Genomic DNA, 25,555 nt, shown 5'->3' with positions numbered 1-25,555 from the left:
TCAGCCCTGGTTTTAGGAGATAATAGTAAAATGACTTGGGCCTTCATCTTGTCATTTTCTACCTTCCACAGCTGACCACTGTTTCTGGGAATTTAATTTAAACTTAATATTTCAACTTTAAATTTAATATTTAAATCAGTTTTTCTCCTTGCCATCCAATCTCCACAGTCTGCCCTACAAACTGAATATTTTAGTCTGCTGTTAACATGGGATCCAATTTCCAACAGCTTTGAGAGATGCTTCTTCTCCAGGGAGGGGGTGTGAAGTTCAACTTGCACTGTAACTCTCAAGATTCAGGGTGAGACAATCTGCAAAAATCCGACCTAGCTTGCTGGGCACGAGGTCGGTGTAGTGACCAATCACCTAGTGTTTATTCGGGTGCATTCTGATGGATTTGAGTTCAGTAATGAGCTATCTTCCTGCTGGGTTAAGGATAATAGGTCCCTGGAGCTCAAAAGAACTGTCAGAAAATAAGGCCCCAAAACCAGCCTGCTTCCAATGTTTAATCGGATTAGCCTATTTATTCTCTGCTTTTCTTGTCTCCCTTCTTCTTCCCCCCCCCCCCCCCCCCAGGTGAGAAAACTTTATAGTTTAGATTTTTTGTTGTAGATTTTTTCTGTTAGAATCTTTCCCTTTCCTGCACCTGTATTCTATTGAAACAATGAGGGTCATGTCAGTGTGCAACACAGCAGGACAGACATGAGCAGCTTTGCTGTTTTGATGGATTTCATAGAGATGTGATGGCATTCTCTTTTTTTTGTTTTAATCAAATAAAATTGGATTTGAAGATGAGTTGATTGAAAGCCCTGTTGCACCTTTTCTCTCTTTGGATTGTTAACTCTCAGCACTTGCCTCTTGAGGTATTGGCATCCGTCATGTCATTTGATCTGTAGGTACCACAGAATCATTTCTGTTTCGGTCCCTTGAGAAGGAGGTTCAGTCCCCACTCCAGAGGTGGGAAGGGCAGGTAGCAAGTCAATGTTTTCAGCTGGTTCTGGAACCCAGCTCTGTTTGAACGTCTTGTCTTTTGGGCTGAGATGGTGAAGGGGAACCAGTCTGTTCCTGGATTGAGACGGTGAAGGGGAGCCTGTCTGGATTGAGATGGTGGAAGCCTGTGTGATCCCAGAAAAATGTAAATCAAAGCCCTATCTGAACATAGAGCATCATGTTGAGGCCCATATTTATCTATTGGTGATGTTTAAGTGTGGACCTGAGTATTATTTTTTGTGGGGTCCAACTGTGCATGAAAATACATTCCTCACAGCAGTGACTTTGTGAAGCAGTTAAATGTTGTCCAGGATGTTCTAAATCAAGTGAATCAAGTTTTTAAATGCTTCTGCAGCATTTGCTCAAATCTCTGCTGTTTTACACTCGGAAGTGCAGAGACCTTTGCCCTCCCCCCCCCCCCGGACCCTGTCCCTGAGGTCTGAGGGGGCAAAGTCGCCTGTCCACCTCCAGTGATAATCCTTCCTGCGTCTCTTGGACGGTGAGTAATTTGAGGACACACTATGATAACTTTGCAGTTATATAACAGGGTGGCAATCTGTTTGCACACCAACTAGACACTCAGCACATCACCAGGGCAATGGAAGGGGCTGCTTCCTTGGGGGTGGGAAGTGGGGGCAGATGTTACAACATTTAACTGGTGTCACTTGGAATCACAAGTTGAGTAAGATGTGCTGAATTCACCCTGTCTGGATCAAAAATAAACTGCACAAATACATCAGCTTTGTCTGCCTGCTCACACTTGAAGGGAGAGTCTATAGAAGTCTCTGGCTAGGAAGTACTTTGATTAAAATGTGATCCTCTCTCTATTTAACTTGCTGCAGGTAAGATGGAGATTAGCTTTACCTGTCACAGGTTCATCAAACCATATACTCAGTGGCCACTTTATTAGGTACACCTGTACCCCTTAATGCAAATATCTAATCAGCCAATCGTGGCAGCAACTCCATGCGTAAAAGCACGCAGACATGGTCCAGAGGTTCAGTTGTTGTTCAGACCAAACATCAGAATGGGGAAGAAATGTGATCAAAGTGACTTTGACCTTTGAATGGTTGTTGGTGCCAGACAGTGGTTTAAATATCAGAAACTGCTGATCTGGCATTTTCACGCACAAGTCTTTAGTTTACAATGAAAAGAAATCCAATGAGTGGTTGTTCCGTGGGTGAAAACATCTAGAGGTCAGAGAATGGCCAGACTAGTTCAAGCTGACAGGAAGGTGACAGTAACTCAAATAACCACACGTTACAGCAGTGGTGTGCAGAAGAGCATCTCCAAAGGCATAACTCGTCGAATTTTGTAGTGGATAGGCTACAGAAGACATCTGGTTCTACTCCTGTACCTAATAAAGTTGCCACTGAGTGTATTTAATTTTTTTTTGAGTTACAATTAATTTTACTCAACAGATAGTTGTAATTGGGGTAGCATGTCAGCATAGTGATTAGCACTACTCTCTTACAGTACCAGCAACCCGGGTTCAATTCCTGCTGTAAGGAATTTGCACGTTCTCTCTGTGACCACATGAGTTTCCTCCTACAGTCTAAAGATATACCAGTTGGTGGGTTAATTAGTCATTATAAATTGTCCCATGACTAGCCTAGGATTAAATTCGGTGTTTGCTGGGTGGTTCAGTCAGAAGGGCCTATTCTGCACTGTGCCTCAATAAATAATTTGAAAGGCTTCAATGAGATACCTTCCCCCATTCCTCTAAACTTCAGTGAAGACAAGCCCAGAGCTATCAAACGCTCCTCATACATTAACCCTTTCATTCCTGAGATAATTCTAGTGAATCTCCTCCGGCACTCCAATGCCAACGCGTCCCTTCTTTGTAAGTGTGGTCTTTATAAAGCCTCAGCCTATTCCTATCAGCTGCCATTTGGCTGAAGGAACTTAGCAGTGTGGCCAGCATCAGCGGAGGGAAATGAACGGTGAGGATTTCAGGTTGAGGCAGTTGTCGTCCACTTCCCTTGAAAGATGCTGCTTGTCTCTCCAGTGCCTTTGTACATTTCCCCAGACTTACCCAATGAGCAGTGGTGGGTGAGTCACAAGAACGTTTGCAGTTGGATTGAGAAAGAGGAAGGCGATTGCCTAAGGCTTGAAACTGTAGTTTTGTAACAACTACAGCTTAAATAAGCTATTCAGCCCATGTGATTCATGACCTTCCTTCCAAACTATTAGCAAATCAGTTCCCTCTCAAAACCTTCCACTGCCTGGGGAATAACTGACAAAATGCTGGAGAAACTGTTTCTGGAGAGAACTCAGAAACTGGTGGTATCTATGGAAGGAATGGATAGTTGATGTATCAGGTGGAGATCATTCCTCAGAGCTGAATGAGTAGATGGTCTTGACCCAAAATGCCAACTGTCCATTCCTCTCCATGGTTGCTGCCTGACCTGCTAAGTTGCTCTGGCACGTTGTGTGTGTTCTGGATTTCCAGCATCTTGTGGCGCCATTGTGAAGAGTGAGCCCCTGTTCACAGGAGGAGGACTTTTGGTATAAATTAGTTCAAGATTGACATATTGTTGGCTAAATGACCCACCCAGTGCTGTAGTGTTCTCTGCCCTCACTAATGGGAGAGTTTCACAGGGAACATGACCACAGGTCTTTCAAACTGAGGTTCATAGAAACATCTCAGATATGGTGGCAGGTCCGTGGAGTTCTCTGCCCCAGTGGGTGTTGGAAGGTGGGAGTACTGTATATAATGAGGAAGGGCTTGAATATTTGTCCTATGAAAAGAAAAAGGAAGTTATAGATTCTGCAGATGCTGGAGGAACTCGGCATCTATGGAAATGAATAAACAGTCAACGTTTCTGGCCAACATCATTCTTCAGGACTGGAAAGGAAGATGCCAGAATAATTCTAATAATAATTCTCAGTGTCAGCCTGAAATGTTGGCTGTTTATTCATTTCCATAGATGGTGCCTGACCTGCTGAGTTCCTCCAGCATTTTGTGCATGTTGCTCAGGAAAAGGAAATTGCCAGTTTGAGTAATTTTATGGCGAAAGATTCAATGTTCTGATCAATTTTCCATCCACCACCTCAAACACTCAGTCCCTCGACCACCAGACAATACTGCTGTTTCATGCGGACATCACTGCTTCACTCCATATTCAAAGGCCAGCGAAATAGATCTGAATCTCAATCTCTCTAGCACTGAGAACAAGGGCAGTTGGCACAGGGTAACATCACGCTTGTGTGCCGCCATCACAATGCACCTTGTGGTGACAGGCCAATATCAGTGGCTGGCCTTCCTTCCTCAGCAGCATCACATCTGCTCTGGTGAGTGCTGACCTGTGTCTTTGTCAGGACAGTTATAGATGGGTTGTACACACCGACTTCACCAGCAATGTCTATATCCTGAATGTAACAAAAAAAACAGCTAGTAGCCAGAATTCACATTGAGGGGCAGGGGCTTTGAGGATAACTCAAGGAATTGTCTTTAGGAGTGATAGAGGCACAGAACAGAACTGTAAAGCATATGAACACAACAATAAATCAGAGGAACACAGAAAATAGCACAGGACAGCACATTACAGAAACAGAACAGAGCGATACAGCAGAGGCCCAGAATGTCTGTGACTGACACAATGCTCAATCCTATCTGCTTGCACGCAATACCATCCATTCCACATGTCTATCGAAAAAGCATTAAACACCACTTGCACATCTGCTTGGACACACATTGAGAAGTTGTCAGACAAACAAATAGCGAAAGAGAAGGGTACAAATCAAATTCCATAAACTGGAAACAAATAAATGAATAATCTAGTTAACAATCAACATGACTTTTAATTAAGATTAATTCTGGGCAAATCAGAATGTTCCCTTTTTCTATCTGGTCCTAGGCTGGGAATTAGGGAACGTTCTGATGGAACCCAGTAGGAAGGGCTGGTCGTCTCTTGTGGAATCTACTCATGGTATCTTCTCTGGGCAGGCCGCTTCTGTTTGGTAAACGACTTGAGTACAGCTGCAGTGGAGCGGTCCTGTTTGGTGATGGTGCTGTAATCCAGTGACTTCAACTGAGGGATAATCCCCACGATGTAGCTCCTTATGAGAGGGGAGTGGGGGGCGGGGGAGGGAGAGAGTTAAATCCAACAGCTGGAGTTTAATGGAATCTCAGAACAGCTGAGAAAGCTACAGACCGACAATCCACTGTAGAGAGTTGCCACTTACTTCCACTGTAACACTTAACACCTACAGTTTTAGAGTTGACATTGGAGAGGGTTCGAAGGAAGTTCATGAAAATGATTCCAGGATTGAAAGGTTTATCATATGAGGAGTGTTTGATGGCTCTGGGGCTGTACTCACTGGAATTCAGAATGTTGGGGGGGGGGGGGGAGATCTCGTTGAACCTATCGAATGTAGGCTGAAGTACAGTACAGAGGCTAAGGAAATTTGGCACATCCCTGTCATCCCTTACCAGTTTTTATTGACGCACCATAGAACACATCCTATCCAGATGCATTGCACTTGATACAGGCACTACTCTGCCGGTGAGAGAGTTGTGGACACAGCCCAGCACATCACAGAAACCAGCCTCCCCTCCCTGGACTCTGTCTGCACTTCTCACAGCCTCAGTAAAGCATCGGGCAGTATCAAAGTCCCCACCCACCCCAGACATTTCTCCTCCCCCCTCTCCCACGAAAGCATGTCCCACCAGGCTTAAGGACAGTTTCCGCCCCACTATTGAACGGTTCCCTAGTTCAGTAAGATGGACTCTTGACCTCGCAGTCTACCTTTTTATGATTTTGCATCTTATTATCTGCCTGCACTGCACTTTCTCTGTAGCTGTTACACTTTACCCTGAATTGTTATTGATTTTCCTCATGGACTGTGTAATGATCTGATCCGTATCAAAAGTATGCAAGACAAGCTCGTCACTGCACCTCAGTCCCTGTGACAATAATAAACCAATGGTGTGGTTGCTTTGGAGGGTCTGCTTGTTGTACTGCCCCTCAGTGAATGGTTACAGGCTTGAGAAGCTGGGCTTGCGGGAACACAGCCAGCAGAGGGGCAAACTCCGGTCGGTTGTAGACGTCAGGATGGGGAAGTTGAGAGAACACACGCCAAGCCTCATTGAGGGGTCAGCTATGGAAAGGCTGAACAGCTTCAAGTTCTTGGGCATCAACATCTGTGAAGATCTACCCTGGGACCATTTCATTAGGAGATTTGGTATGTCACCAAAAACACTCGCAAATTTCTACAGATGTACTGTGGAGTGTGTTCTGACTGGCTGCGTCACTGCCTGAATCAGAATCAGGTTTATTATCACCGGCATGTGACGTGAAATTTGTTAACTTAGCAGCAGCAGTTCAATGCAATACATAATCTAGAAAAAAAGTTTAAAAATAGTAATAAATAAGTAAATCAATTATAATATATGTATGTTGAATAGATGAAAAGAATGTGCAAAAAACAGAAATTCTGTATATTAAAGAAAAGTGAGGTAGTGTCCAAGGGTTCAACATCCATTTAGGAATCGGATGGCAGAGGGGAAGAAGTTGTTCCTGAATCGCTGAGTGTGTACCTTCAGGTTTCTGTTCCTCCTACCTGATGGTAACAGTGAGTAAAGGGCATGCCCTGGGTGCTGGAGGTCCTTAATAATGGACGCTGGTATGTAAAGGCCACTGCATAGGTTAGTAAAAAGCTACAGGAAGTTGTAAATTCAGCCAACTCCATCAGAACGCTAGCCTCCACATCACCAAGTACATCAAAATGTGATGCTTCAATCAGGCAGCATCCATCATTAAAGAGCTCTCATCACTGCTACTATCAAGAAGGTACAGGAGTCTGAAGACAGACACACAATGATTCAGGTACAGCTTCCTCCCTTTTGCCATCATTTGTGACAAGTCCGTGTACACTACCTTGCTATTTTGTTCTCACTTTGCATTGTATTTTTATATACAGTATATTCTTGTAATTTATAGTAATTTTTTATGTATTGCACTGTATTGCTGCTGCACAACAACAAATCTCACTACATACACCGGTGATGATAAACTTGATTCAAATTCTGCATTCAAGATATTATTAACTTTAACAGGAAGGCTCTACAACGGGCAGTCAAAACTGACCAACGCATCGCCTGCATCGGCCTACCCACCATCGAGGACACATATGCAGAAAGTTGCCGGAAAAGGGCCAGTAACTTCACAAAGGATCTCACCCACCCTGGTCATGGACTCTCAAGCACGAGAACATTTGCAGATGCTGGAAATCCAGAGCAACAAAATGCTGGGGAAACTCAGCAGGTCAGGCAGATTCTATGGAAAATCGTTTACAGTCAACATTTGGGCTGAGACCATTCATCAGGACTGGAATAAAAGAAGAGAAGTCAGAGTAAGATGGTGGGGGAGGGGAGAAGGAATACAAGGTAGTTGGAGAAGGGGGAATCTGATAGGAGAGGATGCAAGGCCATGGAAGAGGGGTGTGATGAGCAGGTTACAAAAAAGGTGAGAGAGGGAAACAGGAATGAGGACTGGTGAAGGGAGGCAGTTACTGGAAGTTCAAGAAATTGAAGATCATGCCATCAAGTTGGAGGCTGCCCAGACAGAATATAAGGAGTTGCTCATCCAACCTGAGGGTGGCCTCATCATGGCAGTAGAGGAGGCCATGGACTGACATGTCGGAATGGGAAGTAGAACTGAAATGGGTGGCCACCGAGAGAACCTGCCTTTTCTGGCAGATGGAGCATGGGAGTTTGGTGAAGCGGTCTCCCAATCTACGTAAGGTATCAACGATATACAGGGAGGCCACACCAGGAGCACCAGATACAGTAGATGACCTCAACAGACTCACAGATGAAGTGTTGTCTCACGTGGAAGGAGTGTTTGGGCCCTGAATGGTGATGAGGGAGGAGGTGTAGGGGCAGGTGTAGCACTTGTTCTGCTTGTAAGGATAAGTGCCAGGAGAGAGATCAGTGGAGAGGGACAAATGGACAAGGGAGTCCATAAAACAAAGGAGCAGAATTAAGCCAGCTGGCCCTTCGAGTGCTCCGCCATTCAATCATGGCTGATTCTTTTTTTCTATCTCCTCCTCAAGCCCAGTTCCCGGCCTTTCATGTCATGTCCAATCAATAACCCACCAATCTCTGCCTTAAACATGTTCAAGACCTGGCCTCCACAGCTGCATGTGGTAACGAATTCAACAAGTTCACCATCCTTTGGCTAAAGAAATTTCTCTGCATCCCTGTTTGAAAGGGTGCCCCTTTATCCTGAGGCTATGCCCTCTTGTCCTAGGCTCTCCCGCCATGGGAAACATCCTTTCCACATCTACTCTGTCTAGGCCTTTCAACATTCGAGTGAGATCCCCCCTCATCCTTCTGAATTCCAGCGAGTACAGACCCAGAGCCATGAAATGTTACTCGTATGATAACCCTTTCAGTCGTGTAGGGAGCAATCCCTGTGGAAAATGGGGGAGGTGGAACTCCCGCTGGAGTTGGGGGAAATTACAGAGAATTATATGCTGGATGCAGAGGCCAATGGGGTGGTAGGTGTGGACAAGAAAATCTCAATCCTTGGTATCGTGGTGGGAGGATGGAGTGAGGGCAGGCTTTCGCAAAACTAAAGAGATGCAGGTGAGGGCAGCATTGATGGTGGAGGAAGGAAAGTCCCTTTCTTTGAAGGTGGTGGACATCTCATTAGTTCTGGAATGAAAAACCTCATCCTGAAAGCAGATGCAGCAGAGCCAGAGGAACTGAGAGAAGTGGATAGCATTTTTACAAATGACAGGGTGGGAAGAGGTATAGTCCATGTAGCTTTGAGAATCAGTGGGTTATAACAGATGCTGATAGATAGATGACTGTCTCCAGAGATGGAGACAGGGAGATTGAGAAAGGGAAGAGAGGTGTTGGATATGGTCCAAGTAAATATGAGGGCAGGGTGGAAGTTGGAGGAAAAGTTGATGAAGTCGATGAGCTCCGATTGGGTGCAGGAAGCAGCATCATGCAGTTGTTGTTGTAGTTAGAGTAGGAAAAGTTGGGGAGTGATGCCAGTATAGGCTTGGAACACGGACTGTTCCACATAACTGACAAAAAGGCAGACATAGCTGGGACCCATATGAGCGCCCATCGCTACACCTTTTGTTTGAAGGCAGTGGGAGGAGCTGGAGGAGAAATTTTGAGAGTGAGGACCAGTTCTTCCAGATGGAGGAGAGAGGAGGTAGAGGGAAACTGGTTGGGTATCAAGAAAAAAGCGGAGAGCTGTAAGGCTTCCTGATGGGGGATAAAAGTGTATAGAGATTGGACATCCATAGTGAAAATGAGACAATTGGGGCCAGGTCAAGTAATTGAAGAGGTCAAGAGTGTGTGAAGTTCTCCTGTTCTTGGACTGTTTGCTCCACTTCCATCAGGGAGGAGGCATCCATAGCGGGACCACCAGACTCAAAAACAGTTACTTTCCTTCAGCCAAAAACAGGTTCAAAGTATGTATGCAATATACAACTGTGAGATTTTTCTCCAGGTAGCCATGAGACAAAGAAAACCATGGGAATTGTTCAAAGAACCCACCCCTCCACACCCCCCCCCCACCACACTTTATCATTTCCTGTCAGTCTCCTGATATACAGACATTCCTGTGCCTAGTGTCATTTTATGGACATACAATCAATGTATATAAGCTAACTTATGTACTTATATTTATTGTGTTTCTTTAATTATAGAAACATAGAAAACCTACAGCACAATACAGGCCCTTCGGCCCACAAAGTTGTGCCGAATATGTACCTACTCTAAAATTACTGGGCTTACCCATAGCCCTCTAATTTACTAAGCTCCATGTACCTGTCCAAAAGTCTCTTAAAAGACCCTATCATATCCACCTCCACCACCGTTGCCGGCAGCCCATTCCACGCACTCACCACTCTCTGAGTAAAAAACTTACCCCTGACATCTCCTCTGTACCTACTCCCCAGCACCTTAAACCTGTGTCCCCTTGGCAGCCGTTTCAGCCCCAGTAAAAAGCCTCTGACTATCCACACAATCAATGCCTCTTATCATCTTATACACCTCTATCGGGTCACCTCTCATCCTTATTATTGTGTTCTTTATCTTACTGTGTTATTTTTTGTGCTGCGTTGGATCCAGAATAACAATTATTTCATTCTCCTTACATTTGTGTACAGAAATAACATTAAACAATCTCAAATCATTGAATTTGTTATTCAAGCCATTGTTTTCCCTTGTTCTACCTTATTGCACTGTGTAATGATCTGAACTGTATGCAAGACGAGCTTTTCACTGTACACGACAATAATATATGGTTGCTTTGGCAGGACTGCTTGTGGCATTGACCCTGGTGAACGGTGAAAGGCTTGAGGATGTGGAGGTGTGGTGGAGCTACCGTGGGGTTGTTCAGGGATCAGTGCCAGCAGAGTGGAGTAGACCATGGTCATTACCTGTATCCCTTCTGCAGTTCCACGGGGTTACCATGTAAGGTCAGGCTGCGGAGGTGTGGCAGTGACGCCAGTTTGTCAGCCTCGAACAGCTCCCCGACCTGGTTCCCATGGAAGTTCAGCACTTGTAGGTTCGTGCAAAGAATCAGGACCTGGTGAGAAATGGAAAGATTCAAGGTTATTTGTTACTTCCAGTACACAAGTGTAGAAGAGAACAAAGTAATTGTTATTCTGGATCCAATACAAACAGAATAATCATAAAAACACAATAAATATAAATACATAAGATTAGCTTATATACATAGATTGTTTATACATCCATAAAGTGACACGAGACAGGAGTGTCTGTACATAAAGCGACAGGAAATGATAAAGTAGTGGAGGTTGGGGGTGTGGAGGGGTGGGTTAATGGGTGGAGGTGTTGATCAGCCTCACTGCTCGGGGAAAGCAACTGATTTTGAGTCTGGTGGTCCTGGCATGGATGCTACGTAACCTCCTCCCTGATGGGAGTGGGCAAACAGTCCATGAGCAGGGTGGGTGGGATCCTTCATGATGTTACTGGCCCATATCTTTCTGTACACCTGTACCCGATGGCAGGTAGGCTGGTGTCGGTGAAGCTTTGGGCAGTCTTGACTGCAGTGCAGTTTCTGTACCATGCAGTAATGCAGCTTGTCAGGATTTTTACTACTGCACATCTGTAGATCATGTATGTTGATGTGCATTGCCCAGCTATCTTCAGAAAATAGGAGCTTTCCTGATTGTGTTCTGGCACCATGAGAAGTCGACTATGAGACATCAATGAAACACCCCCTTCTCTCAAACAAAGTAAATTTATTATCATAGATCATTAATATGCTTGTCACGTTACATGGTGCCAGATCTCAAATAGCCTGCTCCCTGGTCCATTTCTCAGATAAACTGTCCCCAGAATACTATCAGGCCGCTCTTGCCAACTTCAACTTGTACATTATAGGAAGGATGTTGAGGCTCTGGAGAAGGCGCAGAAGAGGTTGCTGCCTGGATGTGAGGGCATGTGCTATAACAAGAGGTTGGACAAACTTGGGTTGTTTTCTCTGGAGTTTAGGAGGCTGAGGGCAGATCCAGTACAGGTTTATAAGATTACACAAGGCATAGGTAGATTGGACAGTGAGTATCTTCTCCCAGGGTTGAAATGCCTAATATCAGAGGGTTAATTTCAACGGGGATGTGAGGGACAATGTTTTTTACACGGAGCGGTGGGCGCTGGAATGCGCTGCCTGGGGTGGTGGCAGAGGCAGATACATTAGAGACTTTAAAGAGACTCCTAGATAGGTACATGAATGTGAAGAAAATGGAAGGATATGGACATTATGTGGGCATAAGACATTTCACTGTTAACTAGTTTGGCACAATATTGTGTCCCGAAAGTGCTGTACTGGTCTCTGATCCATCTATATAGCACTTCCCTTCATCCAATCAGTTCTGCAACCAACTGGCAAAATCCAAAACACCAACACAAACTTGAACTAAAAGGGACTTTATTTTGCTGTTCTGATTCTGGTGTTCTTGTAAGATCAAAGAAAAAGTACATTTCCTATCAAAGTATGTATACATCACCATATACTACTCAGAGATTCATTCTAAATCTTTGTGTGAAAGGATTTATTGTCATTGGAGAGAGTCCAGAAGAGGTTCACGAGGATGACTCCAGGAATGAAGGGGTTAAGACATGAGGAGTGTTTGGCAGCTTTGGACCTGTACTCACTGGAATTTAGAAGAATGCATGGGGATCTCATTGAAACTTACCAAAGGTATAAGGTGTATGTGGAGAGGATGTTTCCTCTATTCAGAACTAGTGTGCATAGCCTCAAAATTGAGGGGTGACCTTTTAGTACAGAAGTAAGGAGGAATTTTTTTAGCCAAAGAGAGATGAACCTGTGGAATGCTCTGCCACAGACTGCGGTGGAGGCCAGGTCCATGGGTATATTCAAAGCTGAAGTTGATAGATTCCTGATTGGTTGGGGCATCGAGGGATATGGTGAGAGGGCAGGTGTATGGGGTTGAATGGGATCTGTGATCAGCCATGATGAAATGGCAGAGCAGACTTGATGGGCTGAATGGCCTAATTCTGCTCCTACGTCTTATGGTCTTATCACTATACTACTCTGCGATTCATTCTCTAAGTATGTATACATCACCATACAATACTCTGAGAGTAATTTTCTCCAGGTATTTACAGGAAAATAGAGAAATACGATAGAATGTATGAAAAACTATATATAACCAAAGACCGACAAACACCAGTGTGCAAAAGAACAGAAATTATGCAAATTAAAAGAAGTAAATTCTCTGATCTGAAGGTGTGAAAGTTGCAGCAAGGCTGACCAAAACCTTTGCGAACAGCCTTTTCAGAGTGTGGAAGTTCAGGAAGGCGAGTCAGGATGATAAACTGACAGAGACAGTGTGCAGACTTAGTGCAGTCACCCAGTTAGGTTCTTCAAAGCCTAAACATAAAAGATTCTGCAGAATCTGGAAATCTTGAGCAACACACACAAAACGCTGGAGGAACTCAGCAGGTCAGGCAGCATCTATGGAGAGGAATAAAAGGTCGATGTTTCGGGCCAAGACCCTTCACCAGGACTGGAAAGGAAGGGATCTGGATTCCTGATCCTTTCTGGCTTCTGCCCCTTCCTTCCCAATCCCAATGAAGGGCCTCAGCCCAAAATGTCAACTGCTTATTCCCCTTGAAAGCTGAACTCCCCTTTGTACGGCTTTTCTGTTCAATACTGGGACTCAAAATCTTCATTCCAAAGCAAGATACAGATGCAAACGAAGGATTCCAGAGCAAATTAATATTATTATTGCACATTTATTTTGAGAGAGCAGGATGTTATATCAAAAGATAAACTTCTTGATAAACTTTTAACAAATGACTTCTGGTTGTAGTCCCACCCAACCTCAGGGGAAAAAGCCTGCTTGCATTTACCCTTACACTTTGTATACCTCTATCAAATCTCCTCTCAGTCTTCTAAGGAACAAGGTCCTAATATATTCAATCTTTTCTTATAACTCAGGTCCTCCAGACCCGGCAACATCTTTGTAAATTTTCTCTGTACTCTTTCAACTTTGGTTATATCTTTCCTGGAGGTAGGTGACCAAAACTGCACACAATACTCCAAATTAGAACTCACCAACGTCTTGTACAATTTCAACATAACATCCCAACTCCTATACTCAGTATGACCAATGTGCCAAAAGCTTTCTTTATGACCCTGTCTACCTGTGACACTGCTTTCAATGATTATGGATCTGTATTGCCAGATCCCTTTGTTCTACCACACTCCTCAGTGCCTTACATTTCATTGTGTAAGACGTACCCTGGTTGATGCAACACCTCACTCTTGTCTGCATAAAATTCCATCTGACATTTTTCAGCCTATTTTCCAGCTGGTCCAGATCTCACCGCAAGCCAAGATAGCTGTCTACTAGCCCCCCAAATTTTGGTGTCATCCGCAATGAGTGGGTCGTTGTAAATTGCCCTGTGACTAAGCTAAAGTTAAATAGATGGGTTGCTGAGCGGTGTGGCTTGTTGTGATGAAAGGGCCTGTTCCGCACTGAATCTTTAAATCAAATATAAAAATAAACAAATAAAACAGATTTTTAAATCTTATGCTTTAATCTTAATCTGTGTCCAGCTAGTCAATTCTGTATAAAAACAGCATTTCCCTGTTCAGGCGTCAGAGGGGCCGGGCTGTTCTCATGCATGAGTAGATACAATGTGGTTGATGAACGAGTGTGAGAGGTCAGAGAACAGTTAATCGGCAGTGACAAATGGGTCGTGGCATTAATCCATTTTGGAGTTGTCCACCAATCAGTATGCAGTCATCCTGAAACGCTTGTTCAGTTTACTCCTGTTCCTTCTCCGAGTCCTTAACACCGTAGACAGGAGCAGAATTAGGCCATATGACCCATTGAGTCTGCTCCACCATTCCATCGTAGCTAATTTATTATCCCTCTTAACCCCAATCCCTGCCTTGTAACCTTTCATGCCCTGATTAATCAAGAACCTATAAACCTCCGCTTTAAATATACCCACAGTCATCCATGACAATGACTTTCACAGATTCGCTAAAGAAATTCCTCCTCACCTCTGTTGTAAAAGGACATCCCTCTATTCTGAGGTTGTGGCCTCTGGTCCTAGACTCCCTCACTATAGATAACACCCTCTTCCCATTCACTCTACTTAGGCCTTTCTACAGTCGATATGCTTCACTGAGATCCCCCTTCGTTCTTCTAAACTCCAGTGAGTACAGGCACAGAGCTGTCAAACATCCATCATACATTAACCCTTTTATTCCTGGGATGATTCTTGAGAACCTCCTCTGGATCCTCTCCAACGCCAGCACGTCCTTTCTTAGATATGGAGCCCAAAACTGCTCACAACACTCCAAGTGCGGTCTGACCAACGCCTTATAAAGCCTTAGCATTGCACCTTAGTTTTTTTTTATATTCTAGTCCTTTCGAAGTGAATGCTAACATAGTGTGTTCAAATTGCTCCCCAAAGTGTGGAATACAACGTTCAGTCTGCAGTGAGGAAGAACCACACATACAGACGCACGCTGTGGGGTGAGAACGGGCTGTGGCATTAATTTGGGAACTGACACGGGTCTGTGGTGAGAGGCTCCTCTATTTCCCCACTGCACATGCCCTCAAACTAATCCTGTGGTGGGCACTGAGACACACAAACTCATGCATGCAGACATATACCGGGTCGATTCTGAGGAAGTTGTTAAAGGAGAGGTCGATCCAGAACAATCGGCTGGGCTCCACCAGCACTGTGTTGATCAGCTGCTCCAACCCACTCAGATCATTCAGCTTGTTGTGGCTCAGCCGAAATGAGCAGCTCTTCAACTTCTGATCCTCTGTGTATTCATTCGGCCTCAGGCCCGGCCGAGGGGTTAGCTTCAGGGCATCTGCAGCGGGGAAACAGGAGGAATTAAATAGGCACAGACCCACAGCCCAATGTTGGTCCCACACTAATCCCATTGTCCCACTCTCTCCCCACAGCCCTGTGCCAGTCCTCACACTAATCCCACTGCCCCGTTCTCTCCCCACAGCCCTGTGCCAGTCCTTACACTAATCCCACTGCCCCGTTCTCTCCCCACAGCCCTGTGCCAGTCCTTACACTAATCCCACTGCCCCGTTCTCTCCTCACAGCCCTGTGCCAGTCCTCACACAAATCCCACTGCCCCGTTCTCTCCCCACAGCCCTGTGCCAGTCCTTACACTAATCCCACTGCCCCATTCTCTCCCCACAGCCCTGTGCCAGTCCTCACACTAATCCCACTGCCCCGTTCTCTCCCCACAGCCCTGTGCCAGTCCTCACACTAATCCCACTGCCCCGTTCTCTCCCCACAGCCCTGTGCCAGTCCTCACACTAATCCCACTGTCCCACTCTCTCTCCACAGCCCCATGTCATTGCTTGAAACAATTTCATTACCACTGCCATCTGGTTTTACAACTGGCCTGAAAATCTCGGAACTATCTCAGTTTATATTTCCATTAATCTGCACTAATATTGTTTTTTTTTGTTTATTTTGTCAGGTCACATTTTATTGTAATTTATGTTTGGAATTGCATAGAGGGAGAGAGAGTTTAAACGAAGTGAGTCAGGGCAGTCGGCACTTACTGTGCACCACAGTTCCCAGGGAGACAACGGGTTGCACATAATTAGGTACTTGGCAAGCAGCAATAAAAAAGTTAGGTTCAAGCAGAGTGGCCATTGTGTGAGTAGGCCAGTGTTAGTGAGGAGTTGAGGCTTCGGTGAGGACAGGCATCGACCATGGGTAGATTTTTTTTCATTATTTATTCTTTCTTTTCTTATTGTACATTTTGGAGCAGTGGAAACACCAGGAAGGATAGTGGAATCACCTTTTACGGGATGTGGGAAGGCAGGGAGACTTCCAGTGTCCCTGACGATGACACGTGTGAGAAGTAGATCCAGCCGCAGTTTCTTACACTCCATGTTCAGGAGTTGGAGCTGGAACTGGATGAACTCCAGATCATTCGGGAGGCTGAAGGGTGATAGATAGGACTGGTAGTTACACTCAAGATGAAGGACACAGGTAAGTGGGAGACTGTCAGGAAGAGGAAAAGGACAGGCAATCCCTGATGGCTGTGCCCCCCAACAACAGATATCCCACTCTGGATACTGTGTGGGTTGGTGGTGAATGACTTAGCAGAGGAAAACCACGGCAGCCAGGTCTCTGGCAATGAGTCTAGCTCTGAGGCTCAGAAGGGAAGCGGGGAGAAGAGGTGAGCTGTGGTGACAGGGAATTTGTTGGTTAGGAGGGAGATTCTATGGGAGAGAACAAGATTTCTTGATGGTATGTTGAGGGTCAGAGACATCTCAGATCAAGTGGGGAGGGTGAACAGCCAGAGGTCACAGTCAACGTAGGTTCCAATGACGTGGGTAGGAGGAGTGATGAGGTCCTACAAAGTGAGTTCAGGAAGCTAGGTGTTAAGTTAAAAGACTGGACCTCCAGGGTTGTGACCTCAGAACTGTTACCTTTTCCATGAGCTAGTGAGGCCAGAAACAGGAAGATAATACAGATTAATGTGTGGCTAAGCTAAGGTGATGGTGCAGTAGGGAGGTCTTCTAATTTTTGGATCACTGTGCTCTCTTCCAGCAAAGATTTACACCTAAAAGGGTCGAGTTATAGTTAACAGGTTGGAGGCTCCCCAAACAGAATTCCCATACCCAATACTCCCACTATTTCTCTGGTTCTCCAGATAATTCTTTCTACAGGAAATAGGGAAGTGGAGAGTTGACGTTTTGAATCCAGACCCTTCATCTAGACTTCGTTTCCCAGTCTCTGTAAACTAGCTTGTTTCCCATCTTTTTCTAGTGAGCTGTTTCTCTGACCGCAGCAAACACACAAACAGGCATTGATGGGTCAGGAATAAAATAAACACAAGGTTTGGAAAATACGTCTTGCAGGATTATCTGTAGATTATCATACCATGTAGGGAATCCAGACTTCTGTAGGAATAATCCACCATAGGACCATACAAGACAGAGTCATACTCTTTAGTGTTAATGGACCTGCAGGAACAAAACAAAATCTATTGATTATAATGCAACATGCAGAGAGAGGATCAACTTTATTCACCATATACATTTACCTGTATTAGGAACTGGCAGTTGGAAAGGGCAAGACATGCAACAAAAAAACAATATTCAACAATTATAAAGAACTATATAAAGTTAGAAGTTGAAGTATGTATATGGAATAAAACATGCATAAACACCATCATGTATTTACAATGTAACCATATAACCATATAACAATCACAGCACGGAAACAGGCCATCTTGGCCCTCCTAGTCCGTGCCGAACCCTTAATCTCACCTAGTCCCACCTACCCGCACTCAGCCCATAACCCTCCACTCTTTTCCTGTCCATATACCTATCCAATTTTACCTTAAATGACACAACTGAACTGGCCTCTACTACTTCTACAGGAAGCTCATTCCACACAGCTATCACTCTTTGAGTAAAGAAATACCCCCTCGTGTTTCCCTTAAACTTCTGCCCCCTAACTCTCAAATCATGTCCTCTAGTTTGAATCTCCCCTACTCTCAATGGAAACAGCCTGTTCACGTCAACTCTATCTATCTCTCTCAAAATTTTAAATACCTCGATCAAATCCCCCCTCAACCTTCTACGCTCCAATGAATAGAGACCTAACTTGTTCAACCTTTCTCTGTAACTTAATTGCTGAAACCCAGGTAACATCCTAGTAAATCGTCTCTGCACTCTCTCTAATTTATTGATATCTTTCCTATAATTCGGTGACCAGAACTGCACACAATATTCCAAATTTGGCCTTACCAATGCCTTGTACAACTTTAGCATTACATCCCAACTTCTGTACTCAATGCTTTGATTTATAAAGGCCAGCGTTCCAAAAGCCCTCTTCACCACCCTATCTACATGAGACTCCACTTTCAGGGAACTATGCACTGTTATTCCTAGATCTCTCTGTTCCTCTGCATTCCTCAATGCCCTACCATTTACTCTGTATGTTCTATTTGGATTATTCCTGCCAAAATGTAGAACCTCACACTTCTCAGCATTAAACTCCATCTGCCAACGTTCAGCCCATTCTTCTAACCGGCATAAATCTCCCTGCAAGCTTTGAAAATCCACCTCATTATCCACAACACCTCCTACCTTAGTATCATCGGCATACTTTCTAATCCAATTTACCACCCCATCATCCAGATCATTTATGTATATTACAAACAACATTGGGCCCAAAACAGATCCCTGAGGCACCCCGCTAGTCACCGGCCTCCATCCCGATAAACAATTATCCACCACTACTCTCTGGCATCTCCCATCTAGCCACTGTTGAATCCATTTTATTACTCCAGCATTAATACCTAACGACTGAACCTTCTTAACTAACCTACCATGTGGAACTTTGTCAAAGGCTTTGCTGAAGTCTATATAGACTACATCCACTGCCTTACCCTCATCAACATTCCTAGTAACTTCTTCAAAAAATTCAATAAGGTTTGTCAAACATGACCTTCCACGCACAAATCCATGCTGGCTACTTCTAATCAGATCCCGTCTATCCAGATAATTATAAATACTATCTCTAAGAATACTTTCCATTAATTTACCCACCACTGATGTCAAACTGACAGGTCTATAATTGCTAGGCTTCCTTCTAGAACCCTTTTTAAACAATGGAACCACATGAGCAATACGCCAATCCTCCGGCACAATCCCCGTTTCTAATGACATATTAAAGATCTCCGTCAGAGCTCCTGCTATTTCTACACAAACTTCCCTCAAGGTCCTGGGGAATATCCTGTCAGGACCCGGAGATTTATCCACTTTTAAATTTCTTAAAAGCGCCAGTACCTCCACCTCTTTAATTATCATAGGTTCCATAACTTCCTTACTTGTTTCCCACACCTTAGACAATTCAATATCCTTCTCCTTAGTGAATACCGAAGAGAAGAAATCATTCAAAATCTCTCCCATCTCCTTCGGTTCCACACATAGCTGATCACTCTGATTCTCTAAGGGGCCAATTTTATCCCTCACTATCCTCTTGCTTTTAATATAACTGTAGAAACCTTTCGGATTTACTTTCACCTTATTTGCCAAACCAACCTCGTATCTTCTTTTAGCTTTTCTAATCTCTTCCTTAAGATTCCTTTTACATTCTTTATATTCCTCGAGCAATTCCTTTACTCCATGCTGCCTATATCTATTGTAGACATCCCTCTTTTTCTGAACCAAATTTCTAATATCCCTTGAAAACCATGGTGCTCTCAAACCTTTAACCTTTCCTTTCACCCTAACAGGAACATAAAGATTCTGTACCCTCATAATTTCACCCTTAAATGACCTCCATTTCTCTATTACATCCTTCCCATAAAACAACTTGACCCAATCCACTCTCTCTAAATCCCTTCGCATCCCCTCAAAGTTAGCCTTTCTCCAATCAAAAATCTCAACCCTAGGTCCAGTCCTGTCCTTCTCCATAATTATATTGAAGCTAATGCTATTGTGATCACTGGACCCGAAGTGCTCCCCAACACATACATCTGTCAGCTGACCTATCGCATTCCCTAACAGGAGATCCAACACTGCCCCATCTCTAGTCGGTACTTCTATGTATTGTTGCAAAAAACTATCCTGCACACATTTCACAAACTCTAAACCATCCAGCCCTTTTACAGAATGAGCTTCCCAGTCTATGTGTGGAAAATTAAAATCTCCCACAATCACCACCTTGTGTTTACTACAAATATCTGCTATCTCCTTACACATTTGCTCTTCCAACTCACGCGCCCCATTAGGTGGCCTATAATACACTCCTATCAGTGTTACTGCACCTTTCCCATTCTTCAATTCCACCCAAATGGCCTCCCTAGAGGAGCTCTCTAATCTATCCTTCCAAAGCACCGCCATAAGATTTTCTCGGACAAGCAATGCAACACCTCCTCCTCTGGCCCCTCCTACTCTATCACACCTGAAGCAACTAAATCCAGGAATATTTAGTTGCCAATCACACCCTTCCTGCAACCATGTTTCACTAATAGCTACAACATCATAATTCCAGGTATCAATCCACGCTTTAAGCTCATCCACCTTTCTTACAATGCTCCTAGCATTAAAATAGATACATTTAAGATACTCTCCACCCCCTCCTCTCTTTTCATCCCTAACAATGCATTCAAATTTATTATCCTTTCCTTTCTTCTCCCCTACATCTTCGGGCTGAGCGCATCCCTTCTCCATCACCTGCCTTTCCTCCCTCACACACTGTCTATTTACTTGCTCCACTGGTGAACTAACCTCCTCTCCCATAGTCTCCTCAAATAGTCTCCCGCCCCCCCATCTTACTAGTTTAAAGTCCGCCCTGTAGCCCTAGCAAACCTCCCCGCTAGGATATTGGTCCCCCCACGATTCAAGTGTAACCCGTCCTTCTTGAACAGGTCACTCCTGCCCCAGAAGAGGTCCCAATGATCCAGAAACTTGAATCCCTGCCCCCTGCTCCAATCCCACAGCCACGCATTCATCCTCCACCTAATTCTATTCCTACTCTCACTGTCGCGTGGCACAGGCAGTAATCCCGAGATTACTACCTTTGCGGTCCTTCTTCTTAACTGCCTTCCTAACTCCCTATACTCTCGTTTCAGGACCTCTTCCCCTTTCCTTCCTATGTCATTGGTACCTACATGTACCACGACCTCTGGCTCTTCACCCTCCCACTTCAGGATATCTTGGACGCGATCAGAAACGTCCCGAACCCTGGCACCAGGGAGGCAAATTACCATCCGGGACTCCCGGTCACCTCCACAGAAACGCCTGTCTGAGCCCCTGACTATTGAGTCCCCTATTACTATGGACCTCTTTCTTCTAACCCTACCCTTCTTAGCTACAGGGCCGTCCTCTGTGCCGGAGGCTCGGCCACTGTCACTCCCACCAGGTAGGCTGTCCCCCCCAACAGTACTCAAACATGAGTACTTATTGTCAAGGGGTAATGTAATTAGCATTATAAACAGTGGTTTTAACAGTTCAGTGATAGAGATGGATGGGGATGTGACTAACTCAAATGGTTGATCAGATTTAACGGCCTGGGGGAAGAAACTTTTAAGATTGTATGGTTTTTGTTTTAATCGCCCTATTTTGGAAAAGTCAGTTTGCTGGGTGGGTTGTGTTTGGAATGATTCTTTTTCCCTGCAGAAGAGGAGGCTGAGTCTGAAGTACATATCATGAGAGGCAGAGATAAAGGAGAAAGTCAGCATCCTTTTTCCCAAAAGCATGGCTCTCAAAAACAAAAGGGCATTGGCTTAGGCTGAGAGGACAGAGTTTTAAAGGACAGGTTGGCCGGGGAGGGGGGTGGTGGAATTAGATTTAATTATTATATTTATTATCTGTTTATGGTAATGTTTATTTGTGCTGCTCACTACATGCACTTTCACAATTACATGAATTATATTTTATTAATTTATGTATAGTAATATTTTATTTTATGTGCTGTGTGTGATATAGTGGGTGCACTGTGATCTGGAAGAACATTGTTTTCTTTGGTTGTATATATGTACAGTAGGATGGCAAAAAACTTGAATCTGAATATTTCAACTACCTTTAAATAGACAAGGGATAAAAGGATATGGTCTTAATAAAAGCAAACGAGATTAGTGTGGATGGGCAGAGGTTCAGTATTGGCATGGTGGGCTGAAAGGCCTCTTTCTCAATACTAACTTTAATTCCCCATGTAAATGTCTCACCACCTTGAACGCAGCAGAACTTTGATTACTGCTCTGGGAGTACACCCACACAGTGTGATACTCCCGGGGGAACATGGGGGTTAGTTGAACATGGGGTGGGACTCGTGAAGAGTGGTGACAAGTGATGATGGGAAGGTCAGGAACGGGTCAAATCAAGGTGGTGGGGCCAGGGTCCGAGAGCAAAGTCCAACGGGAGGTTTGGACGATCTAAGCAGCGGGCCAGGTTCACAAGGTTAGGTGTCGGGGCCGGTTCAGCTCACTGCTCCTCAAGGTTTACTTGTCTCTGCTCTGAACTGAAGCTGTGGGTGGCAATGAATGGTCTCCCAGACCGGCTGCACTGAGGACTGGCTTCAGAGTGATGGACACACTTCTGAGAGCTTCAGTTACTTGCTTACTGTTGCTGTTGGCATGATTCTTCCCCTCGACATCTGGTGTTTGACTCTTTTTTAATGAGTTCTATTGGCTTTCTCTGTAAGGAGATAAATTTCAGCATTGTATGTAGTATGCAAACTTAGATTTAAAAAATGTACTTTGAACTTTGATTAGTTCCAATACATTGGTTTGGGATAATCCACTTACTGCAACAATTAAAAAACAGTGGCGAGGGTATAAAAGTAGAGGGTTCGGAGGGGGTTTGGGGGTAGTTTTGTACTGCTGATTGGCAGAATGGGAGGTGCACTGCAGAGAAAGGGGCAGGAGCATAGTACTTAAATGCTTTCTCTGTTCTGCCCTAATAAACAGGACAATGTAGTTCTAATTAGCTAATTGTAGATTTGTCTTTCTGTCTGATGAAGTTGGAATGAGAACCTTTACTTGTAATGAAACAGTCATACGAGCTTTGAGCAGTTTTACTGTTCTGAATGTGTATCTTGTGGCAGGTGCTATATTCTTTTTCTCAATGCCAGACATAGTCCGTGCACTGTCAGCCCCTACAGTGATGTCTCTGTCTCCCACAGCACCGTCAGACCTACGGTGATGTCTGTCTTCCACAGCACCGTCAGACCCTACGGTGATGTCTCTTGTCTCCCACAGCACCATCAAACCCTACGGTGACGTCTGTCTCCCACAGCACCGTCAGACCTACGGTGATGTCTGTCTTCCACAGCACCGTCAGACCCTACAGTGATGTCTGTCTCCCACAGCCCCGTCAGACCCTACAGTGATGTCTCTGTCTCCCACAGCACCGTCAGACCCTACGGTGTTGTTTCTCATTCTCCCTCTGCACTGTCAGACTCTCACATCATCCATGATTGCTTTGTTTAGTTTGAAACCCTTCGTTTCAGATTGAAAAACGTCACTTCTCCACCTAATGCAATATGGAAAAACAGGAGCTGGACAACATATACAAAACACTGGAGGAACTCAGCAGGCCAGGCAGCATCTATGGAAATGAATAAATGAGACCCTTCATTAGGACTGGCAGGAGCAGAAGTCTGCCTCCAGGGCATAGCAATTAACTACAACATTTTGAATCAGAATCATATTTAATATCAGTATGTTGTGAAATTTGTTGTTTTGTGGCAACAGTTCATTAAAATACATAATAAAAATTACAGTAAGTTTATTTAAAAACTTATAAATTAAGAAGTACAAAGATAGCAAAGAAATTAGTGAGGTCATGCACATAGATTCAACGTCTATTCAGAAATCGGATGGTGGAGGGAAGAGGCTGTTCCTGAAACATTGAGTGTGTCTTCAGTCTTCCTGTACCTCCTCTTTGGCATAGATACACTTCTACTCAGGTTGGAAAAGAGAAATATTAGAGAACATAGCTTTTAAGGGCGTTCGGTGCCTGGACGCTTTGCTATGGGAGGTGGTGGAAGCAGATACAAGAGCAATGTCAGCTCTTTAAACAGGCACACCTACAGGCAGGGACTGGAAGGATATAGATTATAAGCAGGCAGACAGGATCAGTTTAAATTGGCATCTTCCTGTCCTGTACTTAGTTTCCATATACAAAATATCTCCAGCTCCCTATCTGAACAGGAGAAGTTTAAGTGCCCAGAGGAAAGGAGGGTGTCAAGGGGATGGGAAGGCAGTATTAAAGGGGTTAGAGGTGATTTGTACTTTCCAACAAAAACTCAGCTGTTCTTAGTGAACTACTGAGAGATGATAAAACTCTCCACTGGAGTTGCCCTGATCCTTTGATGACCATTGCCCTCGGCCGACCATCATCCTTTCCAGAGAGCTACTGGGGTCACAAGCACAAGAGGTTCTGCAGACGCTGGAACTCCAGAGCAACAAAGTGCTGGACGAACTCAGCAGGTTAGGCAACATCTGTGGAGAAGAATAAACAGTTGGCCAAAACCCTTCAGAAAGGCAGCGTCCATTATCAAGGACCCTCAGCACCCAGGGCAGCCCTTTTCTCACTGTTACCATCAGGTAGGAGGAACAGAAGCCAGAAGGCACACACTCAGCGATTCAGGAACAGCTTTTTCCCCTCTGCCATCCGATTCCTAAATGAACATTACCTCACTTTTTTTAAACTATATATTATTTCTATTTTTGTACGATTTAAACTATTCATTATATTGGTTTACTTATTTATTGGATTACTGGTTTAACTACTTTTTTAAATTTGTTTTCTTCTTCTATATTATGTACTACATTGAACTGCTGCTGCTAAGTTAACAAATTTCACATCACATGCCGGTGAGGTTCTGGACCTTCAGCACTGTTTCTTCTGGGCGTCCACGCGTTGTCAAGGACAACGGGACAGGCGGGCCGCGAAGTGACCGCTGGGAAATGTAGTCCAAATCACAGGCCGTGCATCCCTAAAAGCAGAAAAAAGACTACAACTCCCAAATGGGCACCGGGTTCCTTGCTGGTAGCCCTGATGTGTCATTTGAATTCAAGGCCGGCATAACATGGGAAGCGAACAATGGGCGGCTGATATCAGCAGCCTGACGCTCACCGAGCGCGGAGCACTCTGGCGGTCGAAGCCTCAGTGTCGTCCTGTTCGAGGACGGAAGCCCAGTGGATGGCATCGGTTTTGTTGGTCAGCATTCCCCTCGGCCCTCCAGCTTGCATGCCATCACCTCCGCACGCACGACGTCATCGCGCCACGTCAATGTCCCGCCTTCCCAGGGGCGGAGCTTAATTCGCCTTCTCAGACGTCGCACATCGGGAAAACGTGCCCGGATGTACAACACGACGTTCCGAGATCGTATTTAATTAAACGATAATTAAACTAAACAGGCCATCCGCTTGTACCAGTTGCATTATCCGCAGGCACTGTTCGACAATAAAAAAGTATCAACATTCTCTGTTTTTATAGCGATTCTTGAAGCATTTGCGCTCAATTACCCGGATGTTAAGAAGGCGGGGTGTGGCTGGAATACCCGGATGCCGGCGTCACG

General features: G+C 44.6%; 1 protein-coding gene across 1 annotated transcript; it reads right to left on the bottom strand.

Annotated features, from left to right (window-relative positions):
* Positions 1 to 558: 558 nt before the first annotated feature.
* Positions 559 to 25,276, bottom strand: lrrc51 (leucine rich repeat containing 51). Its single transcript, XM_059963595.1, has 5 exons — positions 25,111 to 25,276; positions 17,396 to 17,478; positions 15,142 to 15,347; positions 10,399 to 10,547; positions 559 to 5,049 (listed from the first exon to the last, which is right to left on the bottom strand). The coding sequence occupies exons 1-5, from the start codon at positions 25,224 to 25,226 to the stop codon at positions 4,911 to 4,913; spliced, it is 693 nt and encodes a 230-aa protein (XP_059819578.1). The 5' UTR covers positions 25,227 to 25,276; the 3' UTR covers positions 559 to 4,910.
* Between the last annotated feature and the right edge of the window lie 279 nt (positions 25,277 to 25,555).

The sequence above is a fragment of the Hypanus sabinus genome, chromosome 3, assembly GCF_030144855.1.
Source record: "Hypanus sabinus isolate sHypSab1 chromosome 3, sHypSab1.hap1, whole genome shotgun sequence".
In the NCBI taxonomy this organism is placed as follows: Eukaryota; Metazoa; Chordata; class Chondrichthyes; order Myliobatiformes; family Dasyatidae; genus Hypanus; species Hypanus sabinus.
Note: the sequence above shows the minus strand (reverse complement) of the source record. Positions and strands in the feature narration are given on the sequence as shown.